Source organism: Mustela nivalis, assembly GCF_964662115.1.
Source record: "Mustela nivalis genome assembly, chromosome: 1".
NCBI lineage: Eukaryota > Metazoa > Chordata > Mammalia > Carnivora > Mustelidae > Mustela > Mustela nivalis.
Genome location: NC_139020.1, coordinates 118,380,807 through 118,402,883, shown reverse-complemented (window position 1 = coordinate 118,402,883; position 22,077 = coordinate 118,380,807). Strand labels below are relative to the sequence as shown.

The window sequence follows — 22,077 nt, the reverse complement described above, 5'->3', positions numbered from 1 at the left end:
AGGGAGCGAATCAGGCTGTGCATCTAAACGAAACTTCGCTAGCAACCAATGCTGTTTGCTTCCTCTTTGGGCGTTCCGCTTAGTCTCAGGAGACAATCCTAACCGGGCAACTAGCCAGGCGCCATCTTTTAATGGCGGAGGCCGCCCTGGCCAGGGCAGGGGAAGGTATGTGCTATGGTGAGTGCTGTGAAGTGTGTAAACCTGGCAATTCACAAACCTATACCCCTGGGGCTAGTAATACCTTATATGTTTATATAATGTATTGTATAAAATAAAATTAAAAACATTTTTTTAATTTAAAAATTAAAAAAATTTTTTAAATTATTTTTAAAAGTCCTCTTCCTCATTAAACTCTTGACTACTGATGTTGGCATTGGCATCTATTAATGGTTTTCTAATTCCATCATTCCTTTTGTATTTACTAGTTGGCATTCTACTATAAGGAAAAACTCTCCTTATTTTTTAATTTATTTACTTATTATTTAAATTTATGTGTATGGACTATGGATTATTTGTTTTAGTCATTACTTTTATTCCAGTCAATGGGTTATAAAACGTTACAATCATTGTTTGAGTTAATGTTCATGTTGTCCCAGATTGAATCCATGGGAATTCCTTCAAGCTGGCTCCTATGTCCTGTCACTCTTTGGTACTTATTTGCTTTCTGACACAAGATGGTCTAGGCTCATATTATTCTTTCAGTGTCCCAGGCTAGAAGTCAGCTCCCCCCACCAAGATGTCTGGTTTCTTTCAGTGGAAATGGCGTTATGTTCATTATTTTTAGGTAACTTTCTTATTTTCAAGTAACTCCTTTTTTTTTTTTTAAAGTAACTCCCTTATTTTTAGATAACTCCTTTTATTTTTAACTACCTTCCCTGTCAGGAAAAACTGGCTTCCATTATCCTCTATGTAGTTGCTCATTTGCTTAAGCCTAGAAAATACAGAAAGTAGTTTCAGAATTGCTAATTAGACTTCAATATTTATATGCTATTTGTCACTTTTGAGGTAAAATTTACATACAATGAAATGCAAAAATCTCAAGTGTACCATTTAATGAGTTCTGAAAAATGCACACACCTGTGCAACCCAAACCCTTATCAAGATACAGAACATTATCACCAATTCCAGAAATTCCCTCATGCCCTTTTCTAGTCAACCTAACCACTAGAGGCAACCATTTTATGATTTTCTTTTCATTACAGATTTGTTGGATTTGTTTAGAAATTCATTTAAATGGAAAAATACAGAAAGTACTTTTTCATGTATGGTTTCTTTTGTTTTACATAATAGTTTTTTAAAAACTATTTTTATGGGCCAACATATGGTCCGTCTTGATGAATATTGCATGTACACTAGGAAAGAATGTATATTCTGCTGCTGTTCGGTGGAATGGTCTATAAATGTCAGTTGTGTCAAGATGGTTGCTAGTTCATGTCTTCGATTACCTTACTGACTTTTTTGTCTACTTGTTCTATCATTTCCTGAGAAAAGTGTTGAAATCTCCAACTATAATAGTGGATTTGTCTATTTCTCCTTTCAGTTCTACCTATTTTTGCTTTGTGTAGTTGGAAACTCTGTTATTAGATATATTTCTGTTAGAATATATGCCTGTTCCAGGGACACCTGAGTGGCTCAGTGGGTTAAGCCTTTTGCCCTGGGCTCAGGTCATGATCTCAGGGTCCTCAGATGGAGCCCTGCATTGGGCTCTCTGCTCAGCAGAGAGCCTGTTTCTCCTTCTCTCTCTGCCTGCCTCTCTGCCTACTTGTGATCTTTCTCTCTGTCAAAAAAATAAATAAATAAATAAAAATAATAAAAAAGAAGAAGAAGAATATATGCCTGTTTTGATGAAATAGTTTTTTTGTCTTTATATTATATCCTTATTTAGCCTTGATAATATTCCCTGTTCTGAAGTTCACTTTGTCTGATATTAATACAACTACTTCCCCTTTTTTTGGGTTAGTGATTGGGTTTTTCTTTTTTCATCTTTTCACTTTTAGCTTACCAATGTCATTTATTTAAAGTGAACTTCTTATAGATAGCCTATAGTTGGGTCTTGAGTAATTTTTCAAATCCAGTAAGACAATTTACCTTTTAAAGCAGAATTTAGACAATTTGCATTTAATGTAATTATCAATAATATGTTTTGTGTACATCTGTCATGCAGGATATTTGGTTTTAATTTGTCTCCCTGTTCTTTGTTCCTTTTTTCTTTTTGGATTGAGTATTTTATAGTGTTCTGATTTTAATTCTTCTATTGGTTATTTAGATTTTAAATGCCTTTTTTTCACTTTTAGTCATTTGTCTTACCAAACATATCTTTAACTTATCACATTCTATCTTCATATTATACCACTTCAAGCTTGGTATATGAATCTTATAGCAGTTTACCTCTAGTTATAAGTTTATCACCCTTTCCTTATATTGTTAATGTATATTTTACTTCTTCATTTTCTTTAAACCTCACAAAACATTGTTACTGTTTTTGATGTAAATGGTTATTTATATTTTAGAGAAAATTGTAAAAAAAAGTCTTACATATTTGCCTTTTCTGACAGTTTTTGTTTCTTTTGTGTGAATTCATATTTCCATCTAAAATCATTTTTGCTTAATCTGAAGAACTTTTCTTAGCATTTATTATAATACAGATATGCTAGTAACAAATTCTCTCATCTTTTGTTTGTTTGAAAATGCTTTTATTTCACCTTTATTCTTTGGAAGAATTTTTGCTGGGTATAAAGTTCCAGAGCTTTTTCTTTTAGGACTTTAAAGATTGTATACTATCATATTCTGGCTTACATTCTTTCTTTCTTTTTTTTTTTTTTAAAGATTTTATTTATTTATTTGACAGAGAGAGAAATCACAAGTAGATGGAGAGGCAGGCAGAGAGAGAGAGGGAAGCAGGCTCCCTGCTGAGCAGAGAGCCCGATGCGGGACTTGATCCCAGGACCCTGAGATCATGACCTGAGCCGAAGGCAGCGGCTTAGCCCACTGAGCCACCCAGGTGCCCCATTCTTTCTGATATTAAGTCAGTAGTAATACGTATCTTTGTTCACGGAATACTATGTGGCTTTTTCTCTGACCATTTCTAATATTTTTAGCAGTTTGAGTGGGGTATGCCTCAGTAAGGATTTCTTCATATTTATCTTTTTTGGGGGTTGGTTTTCTTTCTTTGACCTATCTGTTTATACTTTTTATTAAACTTAGAAATCTTTTGGCTATTATTTCTTCATATATTTTCTTTTTTTTTTTTTAAGATTTTTATTTATTTATTTGACAGAGAGAAATCACAAGTAGGCAGAGAGGCAGGCAGAGAGAGAGAGAGGAGGAAGCAGGCTCCCTGCTGAGCAGAGAGCCCGATGTGGGACTCGATCCCAGGACCCTGAGATCATGACCTGAGCCGAAGGCAGCAGCTTAACCACTGAGCCACCCAGGCACCCCTCTTCATATATTTTTAAAAATCTCCTCTCCTGTCTTCCTGGATCTTTTGGTTACATGCATGTGTTAGATATTGTCAGACCAATTACCAAGGCTCTGTTCATTTTATTTTTAACTTTACTTCTTCCTGCACTTTTGTGTAGTTTGTTCTTCTTCTTCTTCTTTTTCAAAGATTTTATTTATTTCTTTACTTGAGAGAGAGCGTGCACAGGATCAGGGGGAAGAGCAGAGGCAGAGAGGCAAGCAGACTCCCTACTCAGTGGGTAACCCTAAGCAGGGTTTAATTCCAGGACCCTGAGTTCGTGACCTGAACTGAAGTTAGATGCTTAACAACAGAACCACCCAGGTTTCCCATAGTTCATTTTTTGGTATGGTTTCTTCATTCACAGATCTTTTCTTGTGCAATGTCTAAGGTGCATTTAAAGCCATCCAATGAAATTTTCATTTGGGATATTTTATTTTACTACTTTAGAAGTTTTATCTGTTTCTTTTTATAGTTTCTTTTTATAATTTCTTTAATTACATTTATGTTTTTCTTTAAATTTATTATAACTGCTTTAAAGTTACTATCTCCTGGGGTCCCTGGTGCCTCAGTTGACTGAATGTCTGACTGCTCAGGTTGCAATCTCCAGGTCATGGGTTGAGCCCCATGTTGAGCCCTGCATGATGCTTCATGTGGGGCTCTGTTCTCTGTGGAATCACCTTGAGGTTCTCTCTCTCCTTCTCTCTCTGCTCCTCCCTGCCATGTTCTCTTGTCTCTCTCTGTAAAATAAATAAATATTTAAAAAAATAAAGTTCCTATCTGTTAATTTCATCATCTTCACCATTTCTGGGTCTGCTTCTACTGACTGATTTCTCTCCTGTTCATGGTTCTCATTTTCCTACTTCTTCACATATACAATAACTTTTTTTTTTAATTGGATAATAGACATCGTGGGTATTCCTGGTTTGATGCCTGGATATCATCTTTATTTAAAGATTGTTAAGTTTCATTCAAGCAAGCAGTTAATTACTTACAAATAAGCTTTTCTCAGTGGATAGAATAGGCTTTACTCTTGGGTTAGTTTTATTTTTAAAACTCTTGGGTTAGCCTTATTTTTAAAGTGTGGCTTTTTTGAGGTCTCCCTACCAAACGCCCCAGGTGTTTATAAGGTGTCTTCATTCCAATTGGTCAGGATTTGAATGTTTCCGAACTTTATTGTTCAGCTTATATTTCCCCAAGTAGCTGTAATTTAACTAGTTTAAGAAGTTTATCCTTAAACTTACACCAAAGTTTCATGGAGACCCTTATGCATGTTTCTGGAGCTCTTTCTCTGGTATTCTGCCCTGCAAATTTAATTTGTCTCAATGTCTCCTAATTCTAATTTCTCTCTCCTCATTTAGCAGGAGTAATAAAACCTGTTTAGTTTTTTCCTATCCTGTGCTTAGGTAAATACATCCAGAAAGAAATCTGGGGAAACTTTGGGTTCATTTTATTTGTTTTCCTTTTTCCTAGTGTACCTATTGTCCAATGTCTGAAAACCCTTCTTTCATAGATTTGGTCTAGTTTTCTACTGTTTGTTATAGGAAGTTTAGTCTGGTACCAGTAACTTGTTCATGGCCGGATCATGCATAACATTTTAAAAATGTAAACTTTCTATTGAACAATAAAATGTGTACTGGAAAATTTCATAAACTTTAAGTGTACAGCTTGATGAATTTTCATTAATTGAATATATTGGTGTAATCAACACACAGATCAAGAACAACAGTATTAGAACTCCAGGAGCCCCCTAGTGGCCCTTTTTAAACATTATTACCGCTTAAGGATAGCCAATATCCCAACTTGTATTACCATGCATTATTTTTGTCTATTTTTGAATATTATAAAAGTAAAATAATATAATATACAATTTTTGTGTCTGGCTTAGTTCACTCAGTTTGACAACTGTGAAATTCATCTGTGTTTGTGTGTACCAGTAAATTGTTCATTCTCTTTCCTGTATGCTATTCCACTATGTGAATATTTTAAAATTTATTCATCCTATTAACATTCTTATATATGTCTTTTGGTGAATACATGAATACATTTCTGTTGCATATATGCCTAGGAATGGAACTGCTGGGTTAACGCACTTCAATTACCACCAAATTTATATTATTAGTCCAGACATTTCTTCTGCTCTCCAGACTTACACGTCCAAAACTGTTTGGCATTTTTGTTTGTAAGCATCTCAAACTCATATCCAAAACCATTTGCTCCTCTTTTTATGTTCCCTGAATCAGTAAATGGCTTCTTAATCCGTCTAGTTACTTAAGGAGTCATTCTTAATGCTCCTTTTTTCTTAACTCTTCCCAGAAAACCAATACATTATTAAGCCTCTTGGATTCCATTTCTCATTTATGCATGTCCTGAAATTATCCAACTCTCACTGTCTCTACTACCATTATCCCAGTTCAAGCCACCATCATCTCTGCCCTTGACTAATGTAACTGCCTCCAACCTGGCTTTTCAGCAACCCTTCCTGCCCTCTTCCAAACTACTTCCCACAAATAGCCAGAGTGAGCTTTTAAATATGTAAATCAGATTCTATTTAACATTCTCTATTAACTGCCCATTAACCTTAGGATGCATTCCAAAATATAGTCTGAAATCTATTATGTGGCCAGTAAGATCCTGCATGGTCTGGCCTCTATGTCATCTCTGCCCAGGCTTGCTCCCTACCTTTCAACCACACTGACTTCCTTTCAGTTCCTAGAACCCTCCAAGTTCTTTCATGCCCCCAAGGATCTAACACTTAATGTTATCTTGGCTCGAAACATTTTTTAAGGCTCTTTCACATGCTTGGAATTTAAAAGACACTTCTTCAAAGACATTTTCCCTGATAGTCCAGAATTAATCCATCATCATACCTACTAATTTTCCTTCATAGTACTAACGACAGTTGATAATTATATAATGATTTATGCTTTACCGTCTCTTGCTTCTATTGCCCTTTAGATTTCGTCCAGTGTTACGTTCGTTCTTGTAACCCAATGCCTAACACCGTGCTTTGCACGTGATAAACAGTCACTGAGTGCTTATTTAACAATGCACGACCTCTGCAAAGGTTGGAAAGGGCCGCAGGGTCTGCATCTGGCATTTCTCTGCCAAGGTTAGGTGCTTCCTCTTTTGCGGTGATAGATGGGGCAAGTCCTTTTCTTGCTCACTCAGAGGGGGCATTTCCCCTGCTGCTCGGATAAGTGTTTGCTGTAGGGCCGCGTGAGAGACAAAGTGCCTCTGGATAGAGGCGACAGGCAGGAGAGATTAGCTTTATTTGTGAGAGACAACATTATCAGTCACGGTCACCAGAGGACTTGGTAACATCTCGGCGCAGGTGCGTGAAAAGCTGCCAATCTTTCTTGGATGGGGGCGGGACTACATCGGGCCCCAGGAGGGGGCGGGTCAGCGTGTCCTTCGCACAGAACTTGATTGGTCCGGGAGAGCCGAGGGACGGGGGCGGAGCTTGATCCTGTCTGGCGCCAGCCACGTTGGACGCGGGGCTGCCCCGCAGAAAGGCCACTCCCTGGCCCCACAATGCACTGCGGGTCGCGTCACTCGGAGCGGCGGGTCCCGGCTCGACAGGTACGACCTGACCTCTCGCAGTTCTTATTCTTCCCTTCTTAGGGTCGTTCGAACCCCTAGCAGGCGTTCCCATTGCTCTCCCTGCCAGCCGTCACGGCCCTTACCCTCGCGACTGCAGACCTCCCCCTGGGCAGGAACCCAGCGCGTGCCCTCGGGGCGGGAGCCCGGTGGTTGGAGCCGCCGAGCTCTGGGGAGGTGGGATTGCGGGGGCTTGGTCCCCTTCGACTTGAGGAGTACTGTGAGTGCGCGCGAGCGGCGGTTGCCCCGTGGTTGACCTGTCTTGGGTATGGGGCAGCCCAAGCAGAGGGGTCCGGGGAAGGGGCAGTCTCTGTGGGCTGCCAGCAGCGGGGGGCATTCCCTGGAGCCCAGTTGTTAGAAACACGGTAATCCACCTAGGCTATTTAGGTGGCCCAGAGAGCTTGACGTGGCATTTACTGTTTTTTTAAAGGCAGGGTGGGATTTGAACTAGTGGCTTACTTTGCGTTTTGTGGGGATTTAATGGACATTGAACCCAGAGAGTTGGCCGCGTTCGCCATCAGAAACCTTTTAAGGTCCTGTTAATGACACTTTGAGAGCGATATGGCTTAAAGGAGACCTGAGCAATTGGCTCGACAGGTGGAAGAGGGCTCTGGAATTGGAGGCCGAGCTCCAGCGTACTTGAATCTCTCTCTGCCAGCGAAAGCAGCTTTGGACTTTTCTCCGCCTTAGTTTCCTGGATCATCCGCTGGGGCTGTTGGAGAGCTTGAGAACCAGTCTCTCCTATGCGTGTACAGCCAAGGCAAAGTCCAGGGCTAGAGTGTCAGAGGGGCGAGATGTGATCCCAGCTAACAGGTGGAGCAGTCATTTTTATAAACTCTGAACTTGCTCACATGCTGACATTATAAGGAGTTGGGCAGTACTTGAAATAGTACCTATACTTTCCATTATTGAAGGTAGTTAAGTATTTGAATTTGACATATGTCTATGCGGTAAATTAGTGGGACATCTGGGCATTTCCTATGTTAAGAATCATGATATCAGTTTAGTGATTTTTTTTGTGTGTGTGTGTGTGTGTGTATGAACTGATTTTTAAAAATCTATATATTTATGTTTAAAAGAAGCACAGGTCTTATTAAAGGGGTGCATGTGACTTTCTGTATACTTGAGTAGGAAGCTTGGAAATGTTGTAAGGCAGTGTCTTATTGGGTGGTTAGAATTAGGCCTGTATTTAAATCTGTCACTTATGAACTTAGAAATTGAATAAATTGCTTTTCTGAGCTTTAATGTCCTCAAAGATAAAATAGAACTGATAATACCTCTCTCACTGGTTATCAGAAGACTTAAATGAAGTAGTATATAAAGTGCCTAGAAAATAGAGGGCAGCCAATTAATGATAATAATATTAATAAAAAACAGTATTGTATTTTTGGTCTTCAAGGTGATGTTTCAGGTTCTTTATGTATCCCTATCAGGTAGACACTATCACTATTTTTATTTACTTATTTATTTATTTTTAAAGATTTTACTTATTTATTTGCCAGAGAGTGAGATCACAAGTAGGCAGAGAGGCAGGCAGAGAGAGACGTGGAAGCAGGCTCCCTGCTGAGCGGAGAGCCTTATGTGGGACTCGATCCTAGGGCCCTGAGATCATAACCTGAACTGAAGGCAGAGGCTTTAACCCACTGAGCCACCCAGGCGCCCCACTATTAGTATTGTTAAAACAATCCTATGAGATATATACTGTTAGTGACCACAATTTACAGGTGCTCAAGTTTACAGTTAGCCAGTTTTTGAACACAGGCCATTTGTTCCAGAGTCCATCCTGTTAACTATTATACTGTCTCTTAAAATGTAAGGTGGTCTTTTATAATTTCAAAATTAGTAGATAGATAGTTTCTCTATTACTGGGTTCTTACCCATTGTTGGTTTTAGCACAGCGGTGATGTGGTACAAGAAACTTAGGATTAAGTGCTGGTTCTGCTGTGTATTTGCAGTATGACATTGAGGAAAGGACCTTCAATTTCCTCATCATTAAAATGGAGTTAATACCTATCTCACTGTTTGTAAACTGTGAGGTGCTACATAACTGTTGGGGATTGACACATTTGTGCATGTGTTGGGGACCCTGTTCCTAGTTGTGTGTATAATTACTCCAGAGCCTGAGGTCTTACACATACTGTGTAGTACAGGCAACTTGAAGGCTATTGGTAAGGTGGGGGGCATAGGCAAAGCTGCTAAATAAATTCTGATTTTCTTTGGTACCCTTCCCCTTTTCCTCTTCAAACTGGTTTTCAAGTGTCTTTCTGTTAACATATGGTTGTGCAAAGTCCTTCCTTTTTCTCTCAATCTTGCTCCCACCCTATAATCACAATTAATGTAGCCTTCTCCCCCAGTAACCTCCGTTTCCAATTCCTAGAGATCTCAGCTAGCATTTTCAATTAAGTGTGCACCACTGTAGTGTTTCCCATGCAAGGTAATTTGAGTGATATGTAGGTGAACATTTAAAAAAACAATTTTCAAAGAATTTTCACACATACATTTGGATGAAACAACAACATAAAAAATCTCTAATTAGGAGAAAAACTTCTAGCATCTCAAAACTGATTTCACATGGGGCGCCTGGGTGGCTCAGTCAGTTAAGTGTCTGCCTTCTGCCCAGGTCATGATCTCAGGGTCCTGGGATTAAGCCCCCTGTAGGCTCCCTGCTCAGGGGGGACCGCCTTTTCCTTCTCCCTCTGCCACTCCCTCTGCTTCTTCTCTCTCTTGCTCACGTGCTTTCTCTCAAATGAATAAATAAATAAAAATCTTTAAAAAAAACTGATTTCACAGATATTATTGCTAAGGATAGGGCAAAAAAAAGTCAATTGAAAGACCTATATTAGGTAAATAATAGTACAGGTGAGATGTAGATATGGTAAGACTGCTGAAAATGGGGGCATCTGGGTGGCTGAATTGGGTTAATCAGCTGACTCTTGATTTGGGCTCAGGTTATGATCTCCGGGTCAGGAGATTGAGTCCTGCATCACTCTCTAAGCTCAGCATGGAGTCTGCTTGAGATTCTCTCTCTCTCCCCCCTTGCTTGTTAAAAATAAAATCTTAAAAAAAATAAAGAATTCTGAAAATGGTACTTGGATGATTTAGGTTTGGGAAACAACTAAAATAAGATATGAGTGGTTAACCCAATATGAAGTGTTTTTATCTTTTATGAAAACATCTTGCTGGAAAGTAGATATAAAGAGTACTTAAGTGTTGGGTTTTATTAATTACTTTTTGAGAAAGTGCCTTCCTGGGGCCCACAGTCAGTACCTGACAAGGTTATGAAGCAGAGGTCAGCATCCCGTTATCCTGGGACTAAATAGTTGCTAAACCATTGGCATAGTGGGAGTTTATTTTCCTCAGGCTCTACATAAATGTTTTCCCAGACTTACCCGGATTTTAATTTAGCAGTTCCTTTAGCAGTTGCTATTGAGGAAAGAATATACAGGTCAGTACTCGGATTCCCTGTGAGTTTTCTGCCGTCAAAAGACATAATTTTTTTTTTTTTCAGTGTTAAAGGTGAGGGAAAATGAATCATGGCCTAAAAATGTATCTGTGGCCCTGATAAAACTACTATTGCTCCTGAATCTTTCCATGCAAATGTTAACCTCTTGATTTCCTCAGTTCCCATCACGTCTTTCTTGGTTTTCCCAACCACCACCGTGCCTAGACTCTAAGGGTTTTCTAACCCTAGCTTGGCCTTTATGGGGACAGATGCCTTTTTCTACTGGCATAGTCCAGATGATATTGGAGTGAGAGAGAGAGAGAGTGTGTGTGTGTTTAAGAAACTGCATTAAGAATCCAAGGTAGAAACAGAAAAGAAAGGTGGTAGTAGTTGTTAGAGGAGAGATTGCTTATCCTAAAGTGACTCAAGTCCATCTACAACTTATTCAAGCCTGGCAGTGTTCACTGGGCAGTCATAACAGTTTTGTTTGCTAGCTCACTGGTTTGGATATTAGGTCCAATGACTCTGGGAGGAGGAAATTTAACTTTTTCTCCGAGGAGTTTTATCTACTGACAGAGGCAATTTTCCAACAACTTTTTAAGAATCTTGACAAGGACTGTCAGTGCTTTGTTGTGCTTTTGGTTACAAGCCTAAATATATTAGGAATATCTGAAATGCGAGTTTGTCTAACTATAGTTTTCCAGTTAATTGGTGGGTGACACAACTTGTGTTTGCTCTTTTCATCTGAATTTCTTTAATTCTGGATTGATGGTTCTTGAGGGTAGGAACTGTGTAATCCTGATGTCTCCCATAGTCCCTGGCGTATAGTACCTACTCAGTAGATGTTTGTTAAATGAATGGAACTTACAGTTTGGGATTTGTTTCTCCGTATATGTTATAGGAAATATGAATCATATTTTTCAGTTTTTAATTCATAAAAAAAGAGTAACTGAAGATTACGTGAAAATTGGCACTCTGTAATAAAGATTATTCCTAATATTTCTGTTGCTACCCTAGAAAGATCAGGCATGAAAGAATGCAGCCTACTTCTAAATTCTAAGAATGTGGGTGCTTGGAAACTATAGGTCACAACTCTTGCCCTCATGGTAATTCCCAGAGTAGTCATTGTGTTGCAGTAAACTTCAGGAAGAAAAAATTTTATATTTAAATAATGAATGCCTAAGGGTTCAAAGACATTTTCCTACTTTCTTATACTTAGGCTAAATCTCATAATTATGGTTTAATAATTAAATAAAACATAGTAATAGTTTTTAAAAGGGGTTTGTTGTTTGGATATTGTCCCTTGAAGATTCCCAGCTTTCTCTTGCTATTGCTTTTGGAAGAGAAAAGAAACTGATTGAAGAGAAAAAAAAAAAGTGATTTGAATATGTCATGTTGGTTTTCTTTATAAGATCCCATTATGGTAAAGAATAATTTAATTCCTGTTGGTTTTTTTTTTTTTTTTCTTTTTTTAAATGAACGGAGGAGAAAAATAGTATTGACCTGTTAATACCTAACTATTCCTTTAATTTCCTCATGAAAAAAGGAAAAGGGAGAGTAGATTTAATGCATTAACTTTGTTGTTTGGGTTAATTTTTCATGTCAGTTACCATCATGAGTAGACAGATTGCAACTTTACACGCCAATGAAAACAACAAACTATAGTACTGATTTCCAAAGTTGGTACCAGTTGTTTTTCTTTGGCATTTTTTGATATATAATAAACTCAGTTTTTCACATTTGGAATGCGATACTATTGAGCTATCTGAACAGGACAGGTGAAGATTTAGTCTTTGAGATACAATATCTTGAAAAAAGCCTATGAAATTGTTTTGAAAATTTTCAGTTTTCACCATTTTCCCTACTGCTAGTGAGGCAGTATTTAGTGACATTCTTCTCTAAGACCTGGCAAGAAAGAGTTATCACTTAATTTCAGACCGTGAACATGTTTTAAGTTAGTGTTTTTCAAAGTGTCCGTAGACATTATGCATAGGAATTACTGGGAATTTGTTAAAAATGGAAGTATCTCAAGCTCTGCCTTATAGTCAGTGGATCAGAATTTGGGGGAGGGGGAGGTTCAGAAATCTGCATATCTAACCAAACTTCCAATGGTTTTTATACAAGCTAAAATTTGAGCAACATTGTATAGTTTTTAGCAAAGTTTCTGATTACCTGATTTCTTTCAGACCTAGCCTATGAAGTCCTTTTATCTATTTTTGTGAAGCTTGATCAGAATATAATAAAAGGAGCATTATGGTTTATTTTCTGGTAATAAGCAGTACTGGGAACAGTACTTAAACCAGTATTCCTTTAGCTTTAAGACTTATTAAAAGTAGAGGCACCTGGGTGGCTCAGTGGGTTAAAGCCTCTGCCTTAGGCTCAGGTCATGATCTCAGGGTCCTGGGATCGAGCCCTGCATCGGGCTCTCTGCTCAGCAGGGAGCCTGCTTCCTCCTCTCTCTCTGCCTGCTTCTCTGCCTACTTGTGATCTCTGTCAAATAAATAAAGACTTACTAAAAGTAATTTTTTTGTTTTTTGAAGATATATTTATTTATTTTAGAGTGTGTGCATCAGTGGGGAGAGGGGTAGAGAGAGAATCCCAAGCAGCTTCCTCCCTGCTCAGTGGGAAGCCTGACACGGGCTCAATTTCAAGACCCTGAGATCATGACCTGAGCGAAAATCAGAGTTGGAGCCCCAACTAACAGAGCGGCATGGGCACCCCAATTAAACTTTTTTTCTGTTTACAAAAGTAATATATGCCCACTGTGGAATATTATGAAAATTTAGAAAATTAAAAAATAATAATCACCCTAATACTACTTTCTGGAGATAAGCATTATTATAATTGTGGCATATTTCCTTTTGATATCTATTTCTCCATTTATCTCCCCTTTCTTCTCTTTGGCTTTACAGTAAACATTTGCAGTTTTTATCCTGCTTTTTTTCTGATTTATATGTAAGCATTTTACTACATTATTGAACTTTTTCATAAACATAACTGTTCTTCATTATATTCAATCATAGTGTACTATGATTTATCTAACCATTCTCCTGTTGTTGGATGTCTAGATCGTTTTTGGATATTTCTGTGAAAGAATGCCTTTCTGTTTAACATTTTGTCTGAATCTGATTACTTCCCTTAGGGTAGGGTTATATATTTATATTGCTATCGTGGTTGAAGGGCATCAATATTTTTAAACTCTGTTGAATATTGCCAAATTATTTTGAGAATGGTGTTTATTCCAATATTTACTTCTGCAAATACTTACAAAAATGCCAGAAAAAAGCAAGTATTTTTAAAAGTTTTTAAAAAATATATTTATTTACTTTAGAGAGAGAGGGGTATGGGCACACTGGAGGAGAGGCAGAGGGGGAAGGAAAGGGACAAGCAAACCCCACCCTGAATGCAAAGGCTGACGTCGGGCTGGTTATCAGGACCCTAAGATCATGACCTAAGTTGAAATCAAGAGCAGGTAACTCAACCGACTGAGCCATCCAGGTGCCCCAACAGTTACTATTTTTTAAAGGCCAATTTGTTAAGCAAAGTGTAGTATGTCATTGTTTTAATTAGTGAATCTTTGGTTATTAGTGAGTTGAACATTTTTGCACCATTTATCAGATTGGGCTTTCATTTTTTTTTATCTAACCCAATTATTTGTTTTGTTTTAGGTCTCTTCTGCTGGTTGAAATGTCCATGATTTTATCTGCATCAGTCATTCGTGTCAGAGATGGGCTGCCACTTTCTGCTTCTACTGACTATGAACAAGGCACAGGTGTGCAGGAGTGCAGAAAGTATTTTAAAATGCTCTCAAAGAAACTTGCTCAGCTTCCTGATAGATGTACACTGAAAACTGGACATTATAACATTAAGTAAGACTTCATTTTGCTCCATTAGAATCATTTGCATAGTGGTTGCCAGTTGCATGAAATTTAAGTGGTTGCTGTAAAACGTAGTGATTGCTTAGTTTAGAAAAGTGTTCAAGTCAAGAATCATGTGGTTCTGAACTTAAACTAAACAGTAGTCATCCTGTCATTGCCCTTTTTGCAGTTTCTCTGTGTCTATATCTGCTTTAGAAATTTTTATAGTTTTGGAGATCGCAGGTATTTTATCTTTTAAGTTGGTCACTAGGTAGTTATTGGTGTTCTTACATACCCAGGCAAACTGTCTTGGGAAATATAAAAATTGTACATGATACCTGCCCTCAAAGAATTTAAGTTTACATATAGTGAGAGAGGCTAGCACATCTCTATTTATTGTATATAAAGTAACACTGGGTGATGCGGTAGAGTGACTTTATAATAGTTCAGGGACTCTCTAAAAGGGTGATATTTGAGCAGAGACCCTAAAAGATGGGGGGACAGGTAGTCAGGTGAAGGATGCTGTGGATGAAGAGCAGGGCAGAGTAACAGCCAGTGCAGAAGATCTTTGATACTGATGAAGGGATGGAAAGAAAACCAGAGATGCTAGAGCATTTTGGATGATTAATAGAGTGGCAGAAGGGGAGGTCAGAAAGCTAAGAATGGGACAGGTTATGTAGAGCCTTCTAAGCTGTGATACAGAGTTTGGATTGAGTCTAATGTATAGGAAACCATTGGAGAGTTTTAAACTGGAGAGTTACATAGTGTGATTTTTGGCTTTGAGCAGATCATCCTGGCTGCTGTGTGAAGAATGGGCCCTATGGGAAAAAGAGTAGAAGCAGAGAGATCATTTAGTAGACTCTTAAAGAAGTTCAGGTAGAGGTGATGCTGAGAACTTGAATGAAAGTGAGAATGATGAAAGGTGTTTGGATTTGGGGAATAACACCAACAAATCTTCTTAACGGATAGTAGTGGCATGTGAGGGAAAGAGAATAATCGAGTTACCTCTAGATTTTTGGCCTAGAGAATGTTCATAATTACTTGGCTAATGGGGTTGAAATGAGTAAGGTTGGAGATATGTGTTTCATTGATAAAAATCAAGAGTTCTGTTTGAACATGTTAAGTCTGAGATGCACATTAGACATTTAGGAGGCACAGTCAGGTGGGCAGCTGGATGTGTAAGTCTGGAGACTAGTGGAAAAGGACCAATACTGAGATATAGATTTGGGGGTCAGCCTTATAGTTTATAATTGAAACTATGGGAAAAGATAAGGACTCCCCCTCCCTTGGAGAGCATATGCATAAAACAATTAACTTTTGAGCAGTTTGACATAGATTTTGCATACAGAAGGATATCAGATGAGGACAAGATTCAGAAGGGATATAATTAGGAGAAGGGCTTCGTTATTGGGATGATACATGAGCCATGTCCTGAAGAATTCATGAGATTTGGCTAAGACAGAGGAGAGAGCATTCCAATTTTAGAGAGGAGAGGCAGAATTATTAAAGAATGACTTGGCCTTGGGGATGTATTCACCTGTTTGGCCTGGTATAGTGAATGGTGATTTAGGGATAGTTATGGAAATGTGAGATAAATAGTGTGGGGCCTGATCCTGGGTTTCTCGGCAAGTTCTGACTTAGTGATGTCACTATGATGTAATAGGTTATAAGAAGCTGTTACTGCAGGTTTGAGAGAAGTGACTTGCTAAAAAACAATGCTGAGGCAGTGAAATGTAAGATGGAATGGAAAGTCTGAGAGAGATTAACTTATAATTAGGGCCTGACCTAATAAGATGCAAAAGAAAATGCCGGTCACAAAGACACGTCAAAAGAAGGAGTAGGTAAGCCTGGTAAGATGGAATGCCAGAGATGAAGAGATGGAATACCGGAGATGACTGAAGCCTTGGAATTGGACAGAATGAGCTTTTTGGGAAGGGTTGCTTATGGGAGTGAGGAAGAAGAGATAGATAACTAAGCACTATTTTGAGTATTTTACTTGAGCTTGTGACTAAGCAGCCCACTTGAGCTGGGTTAGAGATTTTGGAATCATTCACATAGAAGTTGAAGCTCTGAGAGTAGAAATGCCCACTGAGTTTCTGAGAGGCCCAAATAGAACCTTAGGGAAATGTCCATAATTAGATCAGCGAGGTAATGGTAAGGTAGTGAGCTTTTATCTTAAACTGGGCTCTTAAAGGGTTTAACTGGGAAATGTAGGGGTATGATGGTTAAAATATATCTAAAATAATGTCTAACCTATTTCTGTTTTATGGAGAAAAACTTGTAAATTTTAATATTCCATTTAATAGGCACTTTTAGAACCCTTGGTCATTATTCTGAGTATCAGTTGCTATTGTATGGTACTGTAGACCTTTATGTCAACATTACAGAAGATTGTTTAAACATATATTAATTCTGATGGATATTCTGGACTTGAAAGAACAAATTTTTTTGCAAATATTTTTCTTTCTCTCTCTTATTTTCTTAAGAGTAACATGTAGTAAGATTTAAACACACTTCCAATTCTGTTTAATTGGTTTTAATTCTAGATTATGTATTATTTCTTTATACCCCATCTTATTCCACAAATGATGTGAGGCAATTAGAAAAAAAAAAGAGCACAGGAAAGAGAATCAAATGAAAGTAGAGATAGAGATAGGAGAATAATAAACTGAAGTAACATTTCCTTCTGGATATGCAGACTACATAGTCCACATTCATTTGTTGGAAAAGGACTTGGCAGTGTTGCTCTGAGCATCTTCATGGCCAAAACAAAGGAAGATAATGAATCATTTACCAGGACTCGGTGTTCATTGGATAAAAACTTTGCTCTTCATGTTCTTGAGACCTGATATACTTAAAGAGGGACAGTGTTTGGGTAGCATTCTTCCAACAGCCATAACAATGAGCTTTTTATGATTTTTCTTATAATATTCCCTAGTGTAAGCAAATGACATGATACAAAAAAGCAATTTTATGAGACAAGTTTAGGAGTGTGATGAATCAGCAGTGGTTTGATCTAGCCTGATCTAAGAATACAATTTAGAAATGTCTAAAGGAATAAATAGATTACATGGCCTTTGGAACCACACATAGAAAAGCCTCTATGCATGTTATTTTTGTAACGAAGTTTTTAAAAAGGTTTGAACAAGAGAAGTTTCAGTTCTAGTTCCGGACAAGAACCTGGACTTTATTTGTTTACTATCATTGATTAGAGGACTTGTTGATTGTTTCCTATTTTATTGAGGTTTTCATGTTGTTTGACAATACATTTAGACTGAATTATAAAGTCACCATAAAATTGGGAGTTTATATGTTACCTGAGTTATTTAAAGTTCTCTTGTGACACCTATTTTTCTAGCTGTCCATATGCTTGCCAGATAAAACTCACAGATTTGCAGGCGTAGCATCATAGCACAGTCTGGAACTGGCACCAGGCTGCCTGTCTGCCTTGTTGAAGCCTGGCTTAGAGCCTCCTTCTTTTGAGTCACCTTCTTCCTTGCTATTACTGTTTCATTTCTCTTATGATCACTCTCCTTACACAGATTGCCTATAGAACTTGTTTTTTGTTTTATCATTTATATTTTTCTTATTTTACATTTAATTTAAAATTTTTGTATCCTTTCTCTATAGTTAAGTCACTGAGATACTTGATCTGTTCTGGCTTATAAATGATTCCTCATCTCTTAACTTTGTGGATTTCAAATTTCTGTAAAAATTCAGGTGTTCTTTGCAGAATACCCCTGAGAACCAAAACAGAGTAGCTAGGTGTGTAGTTATATGCTAAATCAGATGGTACCTCACAGTGGATTCTAGTTGAATAGGTAGAGGAATACCGTAGAGTTTGAGAAAAAAAATTGGAATAATGTTTTAAAATTAAGAAAACTCTGGGGTGCCTGGGTGGCTCAGTTGGTTAAAGTGTCTAGATCTTGGTTCCAGCTCAGGTCATGATCTCGCCAGTTGTGGGATTGAGCCCCACATCAGGCTTTGTGCTCAGCAGGCAGTCTGTTTGAGATTCTCTTCCTCTGCTCTTCCCCCTGCTCCTGCATGCACACTCTTACTATCTCTCTCAAATAAATAAATCTTTAAAAAAATATTTTTAGAAAACTAGAAAAATAAAATTGGGAAAATTAGTTTAATCCCCCCAGCCCCCACATGTGTTGATGTACTTCATCAGATTGTAGTGGCTGAATACTTAAATTTGGCTAATGGAGCCCATTCTGTGGAGCTTAGGCTGGCACAATGCCTTGCACAGAAGATACTAACTGCTAAATGAGGGATGGTTGTTTTGGAAGTATGGTAGTGTTCAGAGTAGCATGGAGTTACGTCTTCATTTTCAGTTTGGGTGTTTGGGGGGGTGCATAATCTAGTTTTGTGATTTCTTCTCTTCTTATACTTGAATCCTTGAACAACATGGGTTTAAACCACATGGGTCCATTTATAAGATAATTCTTTTCAGTAAATATAGTGTAATACTATAAGTGTATTTTCTCCTTATGATTTTTTAAATAACATTTTCTTTTCCTTAGCTTACTTAGTTGTATGAATACAGTATATAATATACAAAATAATTGTTGATTGTGTTATTGGTAAGGCTTTCAGTCAACAGTAGGCTATTAGTCAAGTTTTGGGGAAGTCAAAAGTTATGCTGATTTTTGACTGTGCAGGATACTCACATCCCTAACCACATTATTGTTTAAGGATCAACTGTCATAGTGATGGTACAGTTCTCTCTAGGTAAAGCTTTAAGGAATTTATCTGTTTCATAAGTTGAAGAATACTTTCCTTAAATTGTCATAAATGTTTAATATATAAACATGTCAGAGCTTAGGAAACAATGATGACTAAAGCAATATTTATGAACCATATGAAATTAAGTTGTGTCCTATGAGAAAAGATGTGTGAGGATTACTACTGTCCGTGATAAAAGGACAATAGACATATCTAACATATATATATAGCCATCTGTAGCTGAGTAATTCTGCATGGCATCTGAGATCATCTCTGTCTTTAAGGTAGGGGAATGTTGAAAACTCACTGACTTCAACCCTAAAGCCTTCTGGAAGAGGAGATAAAGTTGTATTCTGTTCTGTAAAATTTAGTCAAGTATTTATTGAGCTTCTGCTTTATGTAGGTACTTTTGTGTAGATACTGCTGGGCTGTATAATTATATGTACACAATATACTCAACAAATTAGTATATAAATAGGTGAAGGAATGATGTAATCTTTGTACTCATTTATTCACTAATTTATTGAGCGTTTATTTTATACTAGACACCAACTATTCTGGTTGCTAAGAATACAGTGGTAAGCTGTGTAGAAATTATCTCTGCTCCAATGGAGCCTATAGGTATTAGTGAAAGACATTAGAACAAATAAACATAAATATATAATTACAAATTGGTTTAATTATATGAAGAAAAATAGCAACCACTGTGATATAACAACCATAAGGGTGGGATCAATTTCTATTTTATTTCTTTTACTATTTATTTATTTATTTATTTATTTTAGAGAGAGTATGAGCAAGTAGGGGGTGGGGCAAAGGGAGAAGGATTGAATCTCAAGCAGACTCCCCACTGGTCATGGAGCCTGACGCAGGGCTCAGTTCTGCAGCCCTTGAGATCATAACCTGAGCCAAAGTCATGAGTCTGATGCTCAGTGTACTGAGCCACCCAGGTGCCCCGGAGCGGGATCCATTTAGATTGTGTGCTCTGGGAGGAACTTTAACTCCAAGAAGGATGAATAGGATTAACCAGATCAGAATTAGAGCATGGTAGAGATGGGTTTGGGTTGGAGCATTGCAAGTGAGGAAGACTGAATTCGTGAAGTTTCTCAGATTGGAAGTTGGAGGACTGGGAGTACATTGGTATCCTTCGGATCTGAAATAACACTAGTGTGGCTAGAATGCAGAGAGGGAGGAGTAGAGTTGCACAAGAAGTAGAGGAGTTGGCAGAGCTTCTTGAATATCCTGATACAAGGTCCCAAATCCTGAGGTTTCATTACTGTTAATTAGAAGGAAAATATAGAGACTGATTTGTGGCTTGAAAAAGTGGGGGGAAACTGTTGATGAATTAGCACATAATTGGTTTATCTAGATTATGGGGAAGTTGAGTGTTATGTTGGGAAAGAATGTGGGCTTTGAAGTTAGAACTAAGTTTGACCCTGCTCTGCTTCATAATGGTGTTTGTGGCCCTGGTAAGCTACTGAACATCCCTGAGCCTCCCTTCTGTCATCTGTAAAATGGAGATAGTAGTGCCCTTTTATCGTGAGAATGAAATTAAATAAAATATATACACAAAGCACTTAGCAGAGGGTTTCATTCAAACTAAATGGTCAGTAAACTGTACCTGCTGCTGTTACTCCTCCTCCTCGTCAAGGCAGAAGGACAGCAGCCAGATTGTCTGTGAAAGGTGAGCTAAATGAATCTAATGGACAGGCTAAGAATGCATGCACAAACCGGCATGCCTGTAGTGACTTTAGACTATTTCATATGAGGAATTCTCCGTGAAAGGATGGGAGTCTTTGAGTTTGTTCTTGTGATAGTTGAAAGCCAGAAGTTTTTTGATAACAGAAGGCTTGTATGTACTGTGGAAAACTGGCTTTGCATTTCAAAGAAAGACAATAGCATAAGACTAAATTCACTATGAAAAGCCATAATATTATAGAGTACTTTATGGCCTTTTCAGAGAATATCACATAATTATAGTAAACTAAAGTCTTTGAAAGAAAGACTCTCTGAAAATGCTGACATATAATCTTAAAAACACAGGCTTCTCTTTATTTCACAAATAATTCTCTAGTTAACTAAGTGCAAGCAAGAGAAACTGGGATAAACTGTCGTGTATGTGTCTGTGGTTCACTTTATATTAATATGGAAATACAAATAACACAAAAACTTGTCCGAGTTCAAAAGCTTCAGTCATATTTTTAGAGGATAATAAAACAATTCCTAGGTAGCTACTTGGGTGTTTGGAGTGTAAGGTAAGCAGTCACCAATTGTTTTATCCCCCAGGTTACTTGGGGGGTATGTTTGAATGCTAATGACATGTCAAAGAATTTTTGTAATAATAGTTAAGATTTTTGGGGAAGAGAAAATTGCCTGAGAAAAACAAACGTACTTTGCCCTTTGATTTAGTTATTAATTTCATAGAAAAATGCAATATGTATGGCTAAACTTTTTTGACTGTGATTCATAAGAAGAGATATATATATTTTTTAAATTTTTAAAAAAGATTTTATTTATTTTTCAGAGAGAGAGAGAGAACAAGCAGGGGGAGCTGCAGGCAGAAGGAGAAGCGGTTCCCCGCTAAGCAAGGAGTCTGACATGGGACTCGATCCCAGGACTCCAACTGAGCCACCAAGGCTTCCCAAGAGATACATTTTAGTTTGTAAACATTACTATACAACTAGGAAACTAAAAAGTTTTATGAAACGATATACATTCTAATATTTTATGTTCTATTTCAATTTTTAAGAAAATGCTTTATGTAGTTTATACTAATCTTATGACCTAATAGGTCACAAGTTGCAATTTGAAAAACATTGCATCAAATGACTGTATTAAGTGAACTTGAGAAAGAATTCCAGGTTATTCCAGCAGCCGTAAAACCAGCACAATTTTTCCGGTAGTATATTCCACACCATTATTAATAGGTGATCAATAGGTGCCAACCCCATATCATTTGGCTGCATTGGATGGTCTTTTTTTTTTTTTTTTTT

At 37.6% G+C, this 22,077-nt stretch overlaps 1 protein-coding gene across 6 annotated transcripts in view; it reads left to right on the top strand.

Moving 5' to 3' along the window:
• Positions 1-6,914: 6,914 nt before the first annotated feature.
• Positions 6,915-22,077, top strand: part of SEC22A (SEC22 homolog A, vesicle trafficking protein) — a 69,007-nt gene continuing 53,844 nt past the window's right edge. For 2 of the 6 annotated variants that reach the window (XM_082746561.1, XM_082746562.1), the window contains exons 1-2: positions 6,916-7,039; positions 14,168-14,368. In XM_082746561.1, coding sequence (XP_082602687.1) covers positions 14,187-14,368 — 182 coding nt within the window. In that variant the 5' untranslated portion in view covers positions 6,916-7,039; positions 14,168-14,186. Of the gene's footprint in view, positions 7,040-7,256; positions 7,278-7,401; positions 7,423-7,729; positions 7,871-14,167; positions 14,369-22,077 lie in introns of those variants that run through there. The other 4 variants (XM_082746564.1, XM_082746559.1, XM_082746560.1 and 1 more) reach the window with 4 other exon arrangements.